Source organism: Thalassophryne amazonica, chromosome 6, assembly GCF_902500255.1.
Source record: "Thalassophryne amazonica chromosome 6, fThaAma1.1, whole genome shotgun sequence".
Taxonomy (NCBI): domain Eukaryota; kingdom Metazoa; phylum Chordata; class Actinopteri; order Batrachoidiformes; family Batrachoididae; genus Thalassophryne; species Thalassophryne amazonica.
The window spans coordinates 120,054,528-120,071,382 of record NC_047108.1 but is presented as its reverse complement, the minus strand read 5'-3'; the positions used below and the strand labels follow the sequence as shown (position 1 = coordinate 120,071,382).

Here is a 16,855-nt window from a genome sequence, read left to right as displayed (position 1 = left end):
CTTTATTAGCTACACCTTGCTAGTACTGAGTTGGACCTCCCTTTTGCCTTCAGAACTGCCTTAATTCTTCGTGTCATGGATTCAGCAAGGCTTTGGAAACAGACCTCGGAGATGTTGGTCCATATTGACACGATGGCATCACACAGTTGCCCATTCGACCACTCTGTCCATTCTCCTCTGACCTCAACAAGGCATTTTCGTCCACACAACTGCCGCTCACTGGATATCATGCCTTTTCTAGACCGTTCTCTGTAATCCCTAGAGATGGTTGTGAGTGTAAATCCCAGTAGCTCAGCAGTTTGTGAAATACTCAGACCAGCCCGCCTGGCACCAACCACCACACTGTTGTGAAAGTGTCGTGACACGGACCCACAACAGGGGGCATTAATGAACGGACAATGGATAAGCCAAAAGTAACAATTTAATGTTGTGAATTGTACAACGACGTACAGACAATAACAATATGGTGACTGTCAATCATACACCAGGTGACGTGTGGGCAGGCTCGACGATAGAAGACGCCTGGCGAGAGAAGAGCCGGATCCCACACAGCTTCCACTGCCAACGGAGCTGAAGAACACCGGAGCCGCCAAGCCCTGCGCCCCAGGTGGCCGCTGTCTTCAGCAGTCAGACCCGGTACTGCTGGCAGAGAACAGAGACAGTCCTGATGAGTGTGAGGTCGCACACTCAGTAATCCCACAGTCTGTACACAATTAGGAGGGAGAACCTCCACCTCCAATCACACACTCGTGCAGCTCCTGTCTAACCACTTATCTGGTTGGGGTGTGAAGCAAAGCCGTCGCTGATCACACCAAACGCCAATCCCACAGATAAGGACACACCACAGGAAAACGGCTGCAAAGAAGTTCAGATTATTACTCAATGTTTTGAGTCAGCAGAGAAAATTACCTGGATGGTAGCTGATTTCTCGGCGAGGAGGTGGAGTCGCAGTCCGGCCTTTATGGAGATGGTGATGAGTTGGCTGAGTGACAGCTGGTGCTGATGAAGAGTGACAGCTGTCACTCCCAGTGGCTCCGGCGCCCTCTCGTGCTTGAAGCCCACACTCCAAGCAGGGCGCCATCTGGTGGTGGTGGGCCAGCAGTACCTCCTCTTCAGCGGCCCACACAACACCACACCACGTTCAAAGTCACTTAAATCTCCTTTCTTCCCCATTCTGATGTTCAGTTTGAACGTTATTGCAGCAGAATATTAGCAAAGGAATCCTTCAAATGGTGATGCAAGCACCAAATTTGGCACAAATACTCCTTAGACATTACTCTTTTGAAAAAACAGAGGAGCCACTTGAATTTTCAATTAGCGGCCAGGGAAGGGTCATTTGAAGAATTACACAGAATGCTCCAATCATATTGAAAACTGTACCACATTATTTGTCTGAAACTAAAGATTCCCAAAAGGTATAGTTTCAACTATCTATGACTAAATGTTATGGCGTTATGGGGTAAAAACAGCAAGAATGGTGACAACGGTCAATTTCAGTTTGTACAGGGGTCAAAAGTTAAAAGTTGCTACAATTTTGGTAAAAAGTGATGCAAATTATTGGTTAATAGGGTTTCAAAAAGGAATAGTTTGCACCATGTGTCATCCTTAGTTATCATGTTATGGGATAACATATGTCACATGTCATAGAATCCACTGGACATCAACATTATTTAGTTCCCTTCCAGCAGATCCCGAGCAGCCGGGAAAGCAGGCCAACTGGGTGACTGTGAGGAGGAAGCGTAGCCCTAAACAGAAGCCCCGTGTACACCGCCAACCCGTTCACATTTCTAACCATTTTTCCCCACTCGGCGACACACCCACCGAGGATCAAACTCTGGTTATTGGCGACTCTGTTTTGAGAAATGTGAAGTTAGCGACACCAGCAACCATAATCAATTGTCTTCCGGGGGCCAGAGCAGGCGACATTGAAGGAAATTTGAAACTGCTGGCTAAGGCTAAGCGTAAATTTGGTAAGATTGTAATTCATGTCGGCAGTAATGACACCCGGTTACGCCAATCGGAGGTCACTAAAATTAACATTGAATCGGTGTGTAACTTTGCAAAAAGAATGTAGGACTCTGTAGTTTTCTCTGGGCCCCTCCCCAATCGGACCGGGAGTGACATGTTTAGCCGCATGTTCTCCTTGAATTGCTGGCTATCTGAGTGGTGTACAAAAAATGAGGTGGGCTTCATAGATAATTGGCAAAGCTGTTGGGGAAAACCTGGTCTTGTTAGGAGAGACGGCATCCATCCCATTTTGGATGGAGCAGCTCTCATTTCTAGAAATCTGGCCAATTTTCTTAAATCCTCCAAACCGTGACTATCCAGGGTTGGGACCAGGAAGCAGAGTTGTAGTCTTACACACCTCTCTGCAGCTTCTCTCCCCCTGCCATCCCCTCATTACCCCATCCCCGTAGAGACGGTGCCTGCTCCCAGACCACCAATAACCAGCAAAAGTCTATTTAAGCATAAAAATTCAAAAAGAAAAAATAATATAGCACCTTCAACTGCACCACAGACTAAAACAGTTAAATGCGGTCTATTAAACATTAGGTCTCTCTCTTCTAAGTCCCTGTTAGTAAATGATATAATAATTGATCAACATATTGATTTATTCTGCCTTACAGAAACCTGGTTACAGCAGGATGAATATGTTAGTTTAAATGAGTCAACACCCCCGAGTCACACTAACTGCCAGAACGCTCGTAGCACGGGCCGAGGCGGAGGATTAGCAGCAATCTTCCATTCCAGCTTATTAATTAATCAAAAACCCAGACAGAGCTTTAATTCATTTGAAAGCTTGACTCTTAGTGTTGTCCATCCAAATTGGAAGTCCCAAAAACCAGTTTTATTTGTTATTATCTATCGTCCACCTGGTCGTTACTGTGAGTTTCTCTGTGAATTTTCAGACCTTTTGTCTGACTTAGTGCTTAGCTCAGATAAGATAATTATAGTGGGTGATTTTAACATTCACACAGATGCTGAGAATGACAGCCTCAACACTGCATTTAATCTATTGTTAGACTCGATTGGCTTTGCTCAAAATGTAAATGAGTCCACCCACCACTTTAATCATATCTTAGATCTTGTTCTGACTTATGGTATGGAAATTGAAGACTTAACAGTATTCCCTGAAAACTCCCTTCTGTCTGATCATTTCTTAATAACATTTACATTTACTCTGATGGACTACCCAGCAGTGGGGAATAAGTTTCATTACACTAGAAGTCTTTCAGAAAGCGCTGTAACTAGGTTTAAGGATATGATTCCTTCTTTATGTTCTCTAATGCCATATACCAACACAGTGCAGAGTAGCTACCTAAACTCTGTAAGTGAGATAGAGTATCTCGTCAATAGTTTTACATCATCATTGAAGACAACTTTGGATGCTGTAGCTCCTCTGAAAAAGAGAGCTTTAAATCAGAAGTGCCTGACTCCGTGGTATAACTCACAAACTCGCAGCTTAAAGCAGATAACCCGTAAGTTGGAGAGAAAATGGCGTCTCACTAATTTAGAAGATCTTCACTTAGCCTGGAAAAAGAGTCTGTTGCTCTATAAAAAAGCCCTCCGTAAAGCTAGGACATCTTACTATTCATCACTAATTGAAGAAAATAAGAACAACCCCAGGTTTCTTTTCAGCACTGTAGCCAGGCTGACAAAGAGTCAGAGCTCTATTGAGCCGAGTATTCCTTTAACTTTAACGAGTAATGACTTCATGACTTTCTTTTGTAATAAAATTTTAACTATTAGAGAAAAAATTACTCATAACCATCCCAAAGACGTATCGTTATCTTTGGCTGCTTTCAGTGATGCCGGTATTTGGTTAGACTCTTTCTCTCCGATTGTTCTGTCTGAGTTATTTTCATTAGTTACTTGCTCCAAACCATCAACATGTCTATTAGACCCCATTCCTACCAGGCTGCTCAAGGAAGCCCTACCATTATTTAATGCTTCGATCTTAAATATGATCAATCTATCTTTATTAGTTGGCTATGTACCACAGGCTTTTAAGGTGGCAGTAATTAAACCATTACTTAAAAAGCCATCACTTGACCCAGCTATCTTAGCTAATTATAGGCCAATCTCCAACCTTCCTTTTCTCTCAAAAATTCTTGAAAGGGTAGTTGTAAAACAGCTAACTGATCATCTGCAGAGGAATGGTCTATTGAAGAGTTTCAGTCAGGTTTTAGAATTCATCATAGTACAGAAACAGCATTAGTGAAGGTTACAAATGATCTTCTTATGGCCTCAGACAGTGGACTCATCTCTGTGCTTGTTCTGTTAGACCTCAGCAGTGTTGGGGAAAGTAACTTTGGAAAGTTACTTCATTAGTTAATCTATACAGTTATATTTTACAGTTACTTCTTACATTTACTTGATTAGCAGCTGCGGACACCTTGTCGGCAGCTGCTGAATGTAATTAATAAAGTTACTCAATCTAATTTGGTTATTTTTAAGATTTAGTACTCAGAAAAGTAACTATTAGTTACTTTGCTGATTAGTTACTTTTCTGATTGCTCAATCTTACGAGTAACCAAGTTAGATTACTCGTTACCTTATTAGTTACATTACTTATTAGTTGCAAGTTTTCTGCAGATTCTAATAAAGTAATTGCATAAAGCTGCTAATGAAGTAACTGTATAAAGCAACTAAAAAAGTAACTAAAAAAGTAACTTGTCAAAGTTACTTTCCGCAACACTGGACCTCAGTGCTGCTTTTGATACTGTTGACCATAAAATTTTATTACAAAGATTAGAGCATGCCTTCGGTATTAAAGGCACTGCGCTGCGGTGGTTTGAATCATATTTATCTAATAGATTACAAATTGTTCATGTAAATGGGGAATCTTCTTCACAGACTAAGGTTAATTATTGAGTTCCACAAGGTTCTGTGCTAGGACCAATTTTATTCACTTTATACAACCCCTGGCAAAAATTATGGAATCACCGGCCTCAGAGGATGTTCATTCAGTTGTTTAATTTTGTAGAAAAAAAGCAGATCACAGACATGACACAAAACTAAAGTCATTTCAAATGGCAACTTTCTGGCTTTAAGAAACACTATAAGAAATCAAGAAAAAAAGATTGTGGCAGTCAGTAACAGTTACTTTTTTAGACCAAGCAGAGGAAAAAATATGGAATCACTCAATTCTGAGGAAAAAATTATGGGAGCAAACCAGCTCCCAATTCGGATCAGGGAGACAGACACCCTCTCTACTTTTACGATTAGGCTTAAAACTTTCCTTTTTGCTAAAGCTTATAGTTAGGGCTGGATCAGGTGACCCTGAACCATCCCTTAGTTATGCTGCTATAGTTCCCATGATGCACTGAGTGTTTCTTTCTCTTTTTGCTCTGTATGCACCACTCTGCATTTAATCATTAGTGATTGATCTCTGCTCCCCTCCACAGCATGTCTTTTTCCTGGTTCTCTCCCTCAGCCCCAACCAGTCCCAGCAGAAGACTGCCCCTCCCTGAGCCTGGTTCTGCTGGAGGTTTCTTCCTGTTAAAAGGGAGTTTTTCCTTCCCACTGTCACCAAGTGCTTGCTCACAGGGGGTCGTTTTGACCGTTGGGGTTTTTCGTAAATATGGTATGGCTTTGCCTTACAATATAAAGTGCCTTGGGGCAACTGTTGTGATTTGGCGCTATATAAATAAAATTGATTTGATTTGATTATTTGACCGTTATTTTGGAGACCAAGCACTCAACACAGTCAAAACTATTTCATTTATTAATCATCATCAGATGGTTATGAATGCGACATTGCATTGTGCCCATAAACACCCCCCCAATCCTACACACTGTCGCTTTAATGCTATGATAAAGCCGATTTAACGCAGTGACGGAGTTTGCAGTGGGATCATATCACACTCTGTATAACCAGGATTGTGACGGTGATTACAGATTTCCTACAGTCCGTGAACGCAGCACGCTGCAAAACTGCGAGAGAAGCGGCGGCCGGAGAGCAGAGAGCGACGTCGGGGCGACGACGGCCATCTTAGAGCTGCTGCCGTGGAAACCGACTCTCATCTCCTGGATTTTATCCTTCTTATCACCAGAAGACTGACTGACTGACGAGCGCAAAAGAAGGTCGTCTTTTACCAAACCACGTTTGAAGTCGAAGTCGGGATGCAGTTCCGAGGAATTAAACCATTTGCATCCGCTGTCGGGCTGCTCCTCGGACTGCTGTGTGCGGCGGAGCCCGCTAAAGGTAACTAAGCCCGGATTTATGTCCCGCTGGGTTCTGGCTCACACAGCGTTCTTTGTGCCGTGGGGCCGTGGGGTCGGTGTCCGTGGGGTTGTTTCCAGGCTGTGTTGTTCGGGGATGTTGAACCTGTTCAGGGATGGTCCGCAGCAAGTGCACCGTCCGGTCCGCGGTCCGGCCCGCGGTCCGCCCCACGGTCCGCCCCGCGGTCCGTTCTCGTTCAGGCTCAGATTATCCCGAACCTCCCGTCATGTTCTCCGGCGTTCTTAGTCCGGATAGAAAACGTTTAACATGCGCTGGAAAATCTTCCAAACGGGCTACTTTGGAGGTATTTTGAAGGCCACGAAACGACCCCCTTCTGTCATCTGCATTCAGTCTATTTTTGGGTGCAGGTCCCTTTTAGCAGTTTTTGTTTGTTCTTAATAAATAACAGCAGATTAGTGCAGAAACTATTAATATACAACTGTTGGATATTTTGGATTAAATCGATTAATTGTTATCAATCAGTATCATTATCTTCTTTCGTTTTACCAAATACCAGGAATTTATTTTATTTTTGTCGATTTTTTAAATTAATTTATTTGTGCTTTATTTTTGGAGTTGAAAACGGCATTATGTCACTACCGTGTCACTGTATTTTTCGGGAAAAAAACATAAATTATATTAATTATATATACATTTATAAAATTGGTGCAAATAACTTCACTGACAAGTAGTCGATTAGTCTTTAGTCCACACAGGAAATTGAGTAATTTCTCATTAATTACACTCTGTAGTGGCTCAGGATGTGTTGCTTTATTTTGAGTGTTTGTTTAAAAATTTTAAGTCTCTAAAAGGAATTTGGGGATTTTGATTAGTAATTGGAAAAGCTAGAAGTAATAACTATTTTCACAATCGATTTAATCACATTTTTCACATTTAATTCGTTTCTTGGTTAGTTGTTAGATTCATAAAATGTCTATCAGTATTAAGATGTCTTTGTTTTGAGCACAATCCAAAGATACTCAGTTTTCAGAGTGATAATAGAAACACATTTAGTAAAATAAACAAGAGAATATTCACATTTAAGAAGCTGGAATCAGAGAATTTGGATATTTTAAAAAGATGACTCAGAACAGTTAATCATTTATCACAATTGTTGATTAATAGCTAATAGGAGCTTTAGTTATTGGACAAAATAAGATATTTGTCAATGCCACCTTGTGCTTTTGGAAATTGTGATGAGCTGTTTTTTAACAGTACAATTTCCTGTCCTCATAAGATTAAACGATTGTTCAATTAAACAAATTGATGCATTTTTCTTCTTTTCCTTTCGGCTGTTCCCGTTAGGTGTCGCCACATCAGATCAATCATTTCCATCTTGCTCTGTCCTCTGTATCTTCCTCTGTCACACCAACCACCTGCATGTCCTCCCTTAGCACATCCATAAACCTCCTCTTTGTCCTCCCTCTTCTCCTGCTGCCTGTTGGCTCCATCCTCAGCATCCTTCTCCCTATATACCCTGGGTCCCTGCTCTGCACATGTCCAAACCATCTCAATCTTGCCTCTCTCACTTTGTCTTCTAACTGTCCCATCTGAGCTGTCCCTCTGTTCATTCCCAAATATTTTAGCTGGTAGGCTTTCTTGCCAGTCTCTGCTAATATTTATTTTTTCATTTGTTTAAGCCAAAACAGAACAGGCTGAACCACTATTATGCAACAAACAGTTAGCAGCTGCCATCTGAATTAGTGTGCAATTCAAAATTTACATTTGTTCACAATTTGCAAATAACTTCATAGCAAAGTCTGTTTCAAAACTTGACGGCCATTTTTAGCTTCAGCCTGCCGGACGTCTGTGTTGCTTTTAGCTGATGTTCGCTCTTAGCCCTGTAGTTGCGTGTCCACACAATCCGCAATCCGGACCAGATCTGGACAGATTTGACCTGGGTCGAAAGCAAGTGCCAGTCTGCTCTTTTCCGTCAAGTAGGAGAGTGATATAAGTGTTTTTGATTGAGATGTAATGCAAAATATAGATTAAATGGGGTTTTCAGTGTTAAAAATCAAATGTCCACAAAATCCGCAATCTGGATCAGATCTGGATCGAACTTTGTCTGTCGATAGAGGGTGCAAGTCTGCTCCTCAGTGTCAAATATTACAGTGGTTGATGCACTTTTGATTGAGATATAATGCAAAATGTACATCAAATGGGAATTTTAATGTTACATTCAAATAGCCACAAAATCTGCATTCCGGGCTAAACATTACCAGTTCCTGCAGATTGTCATCCCATATAACTCAATCAAATTTGAAAGACATTTGATTATTTTTGAAAGAAATGTGAATTTTTGAAAATTTGTTCGATGTTAAAGGATAGGGATTTTTTCCTAGATTTTTCCTGACCTTGACCTTTGCCCTATGACCTTGAAAAAGAATGGTATCTAGCCACTGGGGTCTAGTTTATGTGTATAAAGTTTGATGAAAACAAAAGAGAGAACAAAAGCAGCTCCAATAAACATTTTTACCCGAGGCCAACATATGGCCATCAGGTATTGCAAAGACCTGGCGTCCGTCCGTCTGTTTGTCCGTCTGTCTGACTGTGTACAGCGTTAAGTCCAGTTCTATTACTGCCACAGTCTTCAAATTCACAGGGAACATTCTTGGGACACAGACCTTAGACAAGTTCAAAGATGGCTAACCTTGACATATTGTAAGAAGTTAAAAAGTCACATTCTCTTTGAAACTGTTCTGCTTTGTTTTTGAGTGGCGGGGATGACAGCCAGTCAGAGTAGAGCTGCACCATGATGTCAGTGGCTGGTCTCGTCAAAACCACTTTGCTTTGTGTTTATATGCATGTCTCTCATATAATATGTCAAAGCTAGTGAGAAATAAACACTTCTAAAACTGAAAACGCTGTTTTTGGAACTTAATTACACCTCTGAACTTATTTCGTGGACATTAGCATGGTGACGTCACAGGCTGGTAGCTAGCTGCAAAACTATTTTGTTTGTGTGTACAATAGTGTTCAGAATAATAGTAGTGCTATGTAACTAAAAATATTAATCCAGGTTTTGAGTATATTTCTTATTGTTACATTGGAAACAAGGTACCAGTAGATTCAGTAGATTCTCACAAAGCCAACAAGACCAAGCATTCATGATATGCACACTCTTAAGGCTATGAAATTGGGCTATTAGTAAAAAAAAAGTAGAAAAGGGGGTGTTCACAATAATAGTAGCATCTGCTGTTGACGCTACAAACTCAAACTGTTATGTTCAAACTGCTTTTTTAGCAATCCTGTGAATCACTAAACTAGTATTTAGTTGTATAACCACAGTTTTTCATGATTTCTTCACATCTGCGTGGCATTAATTTTGTTGGTTTGGAACAAAGATTTTGCTTGTTTACTAGTGTGCTTGGGCTGATTGTCTTGTTGAAACACCCATTTCAAGGGCATGTCCTCTTCAGCATAAGGCAACATGACCTCTTCAAGTATTTTGACATATCCAAACTGATCCATGATACCTGGTATGCGATATATAGGCCCAACACCATAGTAGGAGAAACATGCCCATATCATGATGCTTGCACCACCATGCTTCACTGTCTTCACTGTGAACTGTGGATGGAATTCAAAGTTTGGGGGTCGTCTCACAAACTGTCGGTGGCCCTTGGACCCAAAAATAACAATTTTACTCTCATCAGTCCACAAAATATTTCTCCATTTCTCTTTAGGCCAGATGATGTGTTTTTTGGCAAATTGTAACCTCTTCTGCACATGTCTTTTATTTAACAGAGGGACTTTGCGGGGGATTCTTGCAAATAAATTAGCTTCACACAGGCGTCTTCTAACTGTCACAGCACTTATAGGTAACTCCAGACGGTCTGTGATCATCCTGGAGCTGATCAATGGGTGAGCCTTTGCCATTCTGGTTATTCTTCTATCCATTTTGATGGTTGTTTTCTGTTTTCTTCCACGCGTCTCTGTTTTTTTTTTTGTCCATTTCAAAGCATTGGAGATCATTGTAGATGAACAGCCTATAATTCTTTGCACCTGTGTATAAGTTTTCCCCTCTCCAATCAACTTTTTAATCAAACTACGCTGTTCTTCTGAACAATGTCTTGAATGTCCCATTTTCCTCAGGCTTTCAAAGAGAAAAGCATGTTCAACAGGTGCTGGCTTCATCCTTGAATAGGGGACACCTGATTCACACCTGTTTGTTCCACAAAATTGACGAACTCACTGACTGAACGCCACACTACTATTATTGTGAACACCCCCTTTTCTACTTTTTTTTTTTACTAATAGCCCAGTTTCATAGCCTTAAGAGTGTGCATATCATGAGTGCTTGGTCTTGTTGGATTTGTGAGAATCTACTGAATCTACTGGTACCTTGTTTCCCATGTAACAATAAGAAATATACTCAAAACCTGGATTAATCTTTTTAGTCACATTGCACTACTATTATTCTGAACACTACTGTAAATATATTAGAGCCCGACCGATATGGATTTTTTGAGGTTGATGCCGATAATGATATTTGGATGAAAAAAATGCTGATAATTGATAAATTGGCTGATTTGCCGATAGCTGATAAATCAGCCGATCAGCTGAATGTTTCAACCTCTTAGCATTTAACTAAAGTTTTTCATACTAGAAATAAGGTCTACACAATGTGGGCTTAATAAAAAGCATGACCGACGCAATGAAGCACATTTGACACATTACTACATAAACTGAGTTAATCAAACTGAGTTGAACTGAAACGTGAGAAATGTGGGGTGAATGTAATCGCAAAGTTATTACAAACAACATCCTTATAAACTTGCATGCTTTTGTCAGCCGATCAGTGCAGTGTGACGAAGAACTATGGGGGTTGGTGATGAACACATTTAAGCAGGGGTGTAAGCAGCTCTCAGCTGAATGGAGTCAGAGCTCCATCTACTGGAAAAACGGTGCAAGGACATTTTACATTGCCGACACAAACATTATTTCAGTAACTGTTCTGTTTATGAGAAATTATCGGCGTTCTATCGACAAAATTTCAGCCGATAGCGAGTACTTTGAAAAGGGCTTATATCGGCCGATAATATCGGCCGGCCAATATATCGGTCGGGCTCTAAAATATATCCTCTTTGTCATATATAATGTCTTAGTGATAGTGAGTAATTCCCAACTCAAGGACGGCAAACGTTCAGGAGGAGGCCAAAAGAAGCGTTTCAAAGACATCTTGAAAGCAAACCTAAAGAAATGCAACATTGATTTCACAAACTGGGTGGAAATAGCAAGAAACAGACCTCTCTGGAGAACCGCCATCAGAGAAGGAATGGTGACCTTTAAGCCCAAAAGGTCCACAGAGTTGGAAGAAAAAAGAAGACAATGGAAAGAGCGCCAACAAATACCTCGACATGCATTTCCTCCTGGAACCACATGCCCGCACTGCCACCGATCCTTCCAAGCTAGGATTGGCCTTATCAATCACCTACAGACCCATTAGTGACAATATGCGAAGACTGTCATCCTTGACCCCGAGGGACTGCCATAATTGGGGATGTAAAAGATAGTGAGAAATAAACACTTCTAAAACTGAAAATGCTCTTTTTGTAACCTGATAACGCCTCTGGAAGGATTTACAAAACATTTAGTGATGTCACAGGCTGGTAGCTAGCTGCAAACTCCATTTTGTTTGTGTGCAAATATAATCACTTTGTCATAGGGCTGTAGCTATCAAATATTTTTGGAATCAAGTATTTTACTGATTATTTTATCAGTTAATCGAGTAATCAGATAAAAAGTATTTTTGTGTTTTTAAACAATATCAGTAGTGGCAGAGCTCTTCCTATGCAATGGTACAATGTCGCTATGCCATCATGTAGATATTTTTAAGTTTAGGGTGTTCCCTCTCTCTCTGTTTTCCCAGGTAATTATTTATTTTTTCACATTATTAAGAATTCTGGAGCTTTGCCAAACTGTAAGCCCAGGCGGTCTGTAAAATCTTCAGTCTGCGGACAGGACATTCTTTTTTTTTCTGTCTCTCTTATTGCACATTTCATTTGCACTCTTTATTACTGTGATTTATTCAGTGTGTAGTGTAGTGTAGTGTAGAGTGCAGCTCAAACCCAAGTCAAATTCCTTGTTTTCTGTGGATGCTTGGCGAATAACAACAAAGCCTTTGAAAAACGGCTGTGGAGTTCATCTTTTCCACAACAGCTGCACTGATAAATAAACTGTACAGCCTGTTGATAAAAAAAAACCTCTTATCAAATCTGAATATAGCCTTTTTTTGGGTTTGGAATAATTAAACATGATTCATTTAACCCTCTGGGGCCGACGCCAGCTAAGACCAAGCTTTACTAAATTAGAAATAACTTTTATAAATAACAATCATTGTTGATCAATTGTTGATCAATGATCATCACTTAGATACACTCAACAAAAATATAAACGCAACACTTTTGGTTTTGCACCCATTTTGTATGAGATGAACTCAAAGATCTAAAACGTTTTCCACATACACAATATCACCATTTCCCTCAAATATTGTTCACAAACCAGTCTAAATCTGATAGTGAGCACTTCTCCTTTGCTGAGATAATCCATCCCACCTCACAGGTGTGCCATATCAAGTTGCTGATTAGACACCATGAGACTGCCCACAATAAAAGGCCACTCTGAAAGGTGCAGTTTTATCACACAGCACAATGCCACAGATGTCGCAAGATTTGAGGGAGCGTGCAATTGGCATGTTGACAGCAGGAATGTCAACCAGAGCTGTTGCTCATGTATTGAATGTTCATTTCTCTACCATAAGCCATCTCCAAAGGCGTTTCAGAGAATTTGGCAGTACATCCAACCAGCCTCACAATCGCAGACCACGTGTAACCACACCAGCCCAGGACCTCCACATCCAGCATGTTCACCTCCAAGATCATCTGAGACCAGCCACTCGGACAGCTGCTGAAACAATCGGTTTGCATAACCAAAGAATTTCTGCACAAACTGTCAGAAACCGTCTCAGGGAAGCTCATCTGCATGCTCGTCGTCCTCATCGGGGTCTCGACCTGACTCCAGTTCGTCGTCGTAACCGACTTGAGTGGGCAAATGCTCACATTCGCTGGCGTTTGGCACGTTGGAGAGGTGTTCTCTTCACGGATGAATCCCGGTTCACACTGTCAAGGGCAGATGGCAGACAGCGTGTCTGGCGTCATGTGGGTGAGTGGTTTTCTGATGTCAGTGTTGTGGATCGAGTGGCCCATGGTGGCGGTGGGGTTATGGTATGGGCAGGCGTCTGTTATGGACGAAGAACACAGGTGCATTTTATTGATGGCATTTTGAATGCACAGAGATACCGTGACGAGATCCTGAGGCCCATTGTTGTGCCATACATCCAAGAACATCACCTCAGGTTTCAGCAGGATAATGCACGGCCCCATGTTGCAAGGATCTGTACACAATTCTTGGAAGCTGAAAATGTCCCAGTTCTTGCATGGCCGGCATACTCACCGGACATGTCACCCATTGAGCATGTTTGGGATGCTCTGGACCTGGTGTATACGACAGCGTGTACCAGTTCCTGCCAATATCCAGCAACTTCGCACAGCCATTGAAGAGGAGTGGACCAACATTGCACAGGCCACAATTGACAACCTGATCAACTCTATGCGAAGGAGATGTGTTGCACTGCATGAGGCAAATGGTGGTCACACCAGATACTGACTGGTATCCCCCCCAATAAAACAAAACTGCATCTTTCAGAGTGGCCTTTTATTGTGGACAGTCTAAGGCACACCTGTGCACTAATCATGGTGTCTAATCAGCATCTTGGTATGGCACACCTGTGAGGTGGGATGGATTATCTCAGCAAAGGAGAAGTGCTCACTATCACAGATTTAGACTGGTTTGTGAACAATATTTGAGGGAAATGGTGATATTGTGTATGTGGAAAAAGTTTTAGATCTTTGAGTTCATCTCATACAAAATGGGAGCAAAACCAAGTATGATTGGGCTATGTGAAACCTGGCTTAAACCTACAGCTGTCCTCCCCTTAAATGAGGCCTGCCCACCAGCATATACATTTAGTCACGTCCCTAGTGATGCGAAGCAAGGCGGCGGTGTTGCTGTTATTTATAAATCTAGGTTTCGCTTATTAGCTGTTGGGGGTTACAAATATCACTCGTTTGAGCATCTGATTCTCCGCTCTGCTCAGGATATTACACATTGCCATGGTCAGAAGAATAAAAATCAGTCGTATTACTTTGTCACTGTATATAGGCCTCCTGTCCCATATTCTGAATTCTTAGATGAATTTGGTGTGTTCATCTCTAACTTGGCAACTAGTGTAGATAACATTCTGAACATTGGTGACTTTAACATTCATATAAATAAGCCTTCTGATCCCCTCTGCAAATCATTTATGGAAATTGTGGATGCATTAGGATTTCGGCATTGCATTCGGGATTCGATGCACATTAGTGGAAATACCCTGGATCTGGTTCTCGCACGTGGTATTGCTGTCACGAATATTGACATCATGCCTCTTGCATCAGTGGTGTCTGATCACTCACTTAACTTTACAGTTTCGCTGCCGTGTTTAGTGGAACAACAACCTTATATATCATTACAGCGATGTATCAACTCCTCAACTAAGACTGAACTCGAAGCTAGACTGCCTGATGTCTTAGCTTCACATTTGACAAATACCCAGTCAGTAGACAGACTTGTGGGTAGTTTAACTCAGTGCTCAAAACTACACTCGACATGACTGCCCCACCTGTGTTAAAACCACGCTCACCCAAATCACAGTCACCTTGGTTCAATGATTATTAGGTGTAGAACGGAAATGGCGTCGTTCAAAATTAGAAGTATTTCACCTTGCGTGGCGTGATGCTATCTTAGACTATAAGCATGCATTATTGGCTACAAAGCGGACTTACTACTCTGATTTGATCAACAAAAACAAGCATAACTCAGAATTTCTTGTTCAACACGCTCACAACACTTTTGCATGGACAACCACCTGTAGTTCGCTTTCGTTTTACAGCACAAGATTTCCTGGATTACTTTGGGAAAAAAATAGAAGACATTAGGTTAAACATATCCCGGCATGCCTTAATCCAGCCACTACACCCTGCTATTGATGTGGGCGCCACTACTGAGGTATTACTCTGTGTTCCCAGGGTGAAGAAGAAGTCAGCAGGTCAAAGAGCCTTTTCGTATCGTGCACCCACCCTGTGGAACAGTCTTCCTGGGACCGTGAGGCAGTCTGAGTCTGTGGACATTTTTAAGTCAAGACTCAAAACCTATTTTTATTCTCTTTCTTATGGATAGTTTTTATTTTTATTTGTTTTTTCTTTTACTTCTGTTTTTATTTATGTATTTGAATTTTTTATTCATTTTTAATTATTTATTCAATTTTATGTTGACTTGTTTTATGTAAGGCACCTTGAGACGGCTTTTGCTGTGATTTGGCGCATTATAAGCTAATTAAATTAATTAATTACCTAGATTTACAGAATTTGACAGAATCTCACTAGGCATGATGACAAAACTCGTAATGTCAACAAAAAGCACAACCTGTTTATTTGATCCTATACAAACAAACTGTTTAAGGACCTGTGGCCCACTCTTGGGCCGACTGTGCTGGAAATTATTAATCTTTCTTTAACTTCTGGATCTGTTCCTAAATGTTTCAAATCTGCAGTGATTAAACCATTACTTAAGAAACCCAATCTTGACCCTAGTGTATTGACATACTATCGGCCGATATCAAATCTATCATTTTTCTCTAAAATTCTGGAAAAAGTGGTGTCACGGCAGCTCGTAGACTATCTTACTGAGAATAATCTCTTTGAGCCACTGCAGTCTGCTTTTAGAAAATATCATTCCACAGAGACGGCTCTCACTAAAGTGGTGAATGACCTTCTGCTTACAGTGGATTCGGACACCACTATGGTTCTGTTGCTGTTAGATCGCAGTGCTGCATTTGATACAGTGGATCATCATATTCTACTTGATAGGCTGGAAAATCACTTTGGGATTACTGGGAGTGCCCTTGCATGGCTGACGTCATACTTGACCAGTCGTTCTCACTGTGTTTTGTACAGTAACACTACCACTAACCTTAGTGACATGAAATTTGGGGTTCCACAGGGGTCTGTCTTAGGGCCCCTGCTTTTCTCCCTTTATATAGCACCCCTTGGGCACATATTGCGGCGTTTTGGGATTACCTTTCACTGCTATGCAGATGATACTCAGTTATACATGCTGATAACTGCTGGTAATCTCGTTCACATAAAATCCTTATAAGATTGCCTTGCAGCAGTGAGAAGTTGGATGTCTAGAAACTTCCTACTTTTAAACTCTGATAAGACTGAAATGATGGTTGTTGGTCCAGTGAGACATCAACATCAATTTGACCAGTTAATGCTCAGCCTCGGCTCATGTGTCATACATCACACTGACAAAGTGAGGAACCTTGGGGTAATTTTTGATCCTTCGTTGTCCTTTGGCCTCCACATTAGAAATATTACGAGGACTGCTTTCTTCCACCTGCGAAATATAGCGAAGATTCGTCCCATCTTGTCTGTGGCTGATGCTGAGACCCTGATCCATGCATTTATCTCTTCTAGAATGGACTATTGCAATGTTCTATTTTCTGGTTTACTGCAGTCTAGCATT

General features: G+C 41.2%; 1 protein-coding gene across 1 annotated transcript in view; it reads left to right on the top strand.

Annotated features, from left to right (window-relative positions):
* The first annotated feature begins 5,962 nt into the window (after positions 1 to 5,962).
* clstn1 (calsyntenin 1) overlaps positions 5,963 to 16,855 on the top strand; it is a 141,939-nt gene continuing 131,046 nt past the window's right edge. Inside the window, 1 exon segment of the mRNA XM_034173275.1 lies at positions 5,963 to 6,208. Coding sequence (XP_034029166.1) covers positions 6,127 to 6,208 — 82 coding nt within the window. The 5' untranslated portion in view covers positions 5,963 to 6,126.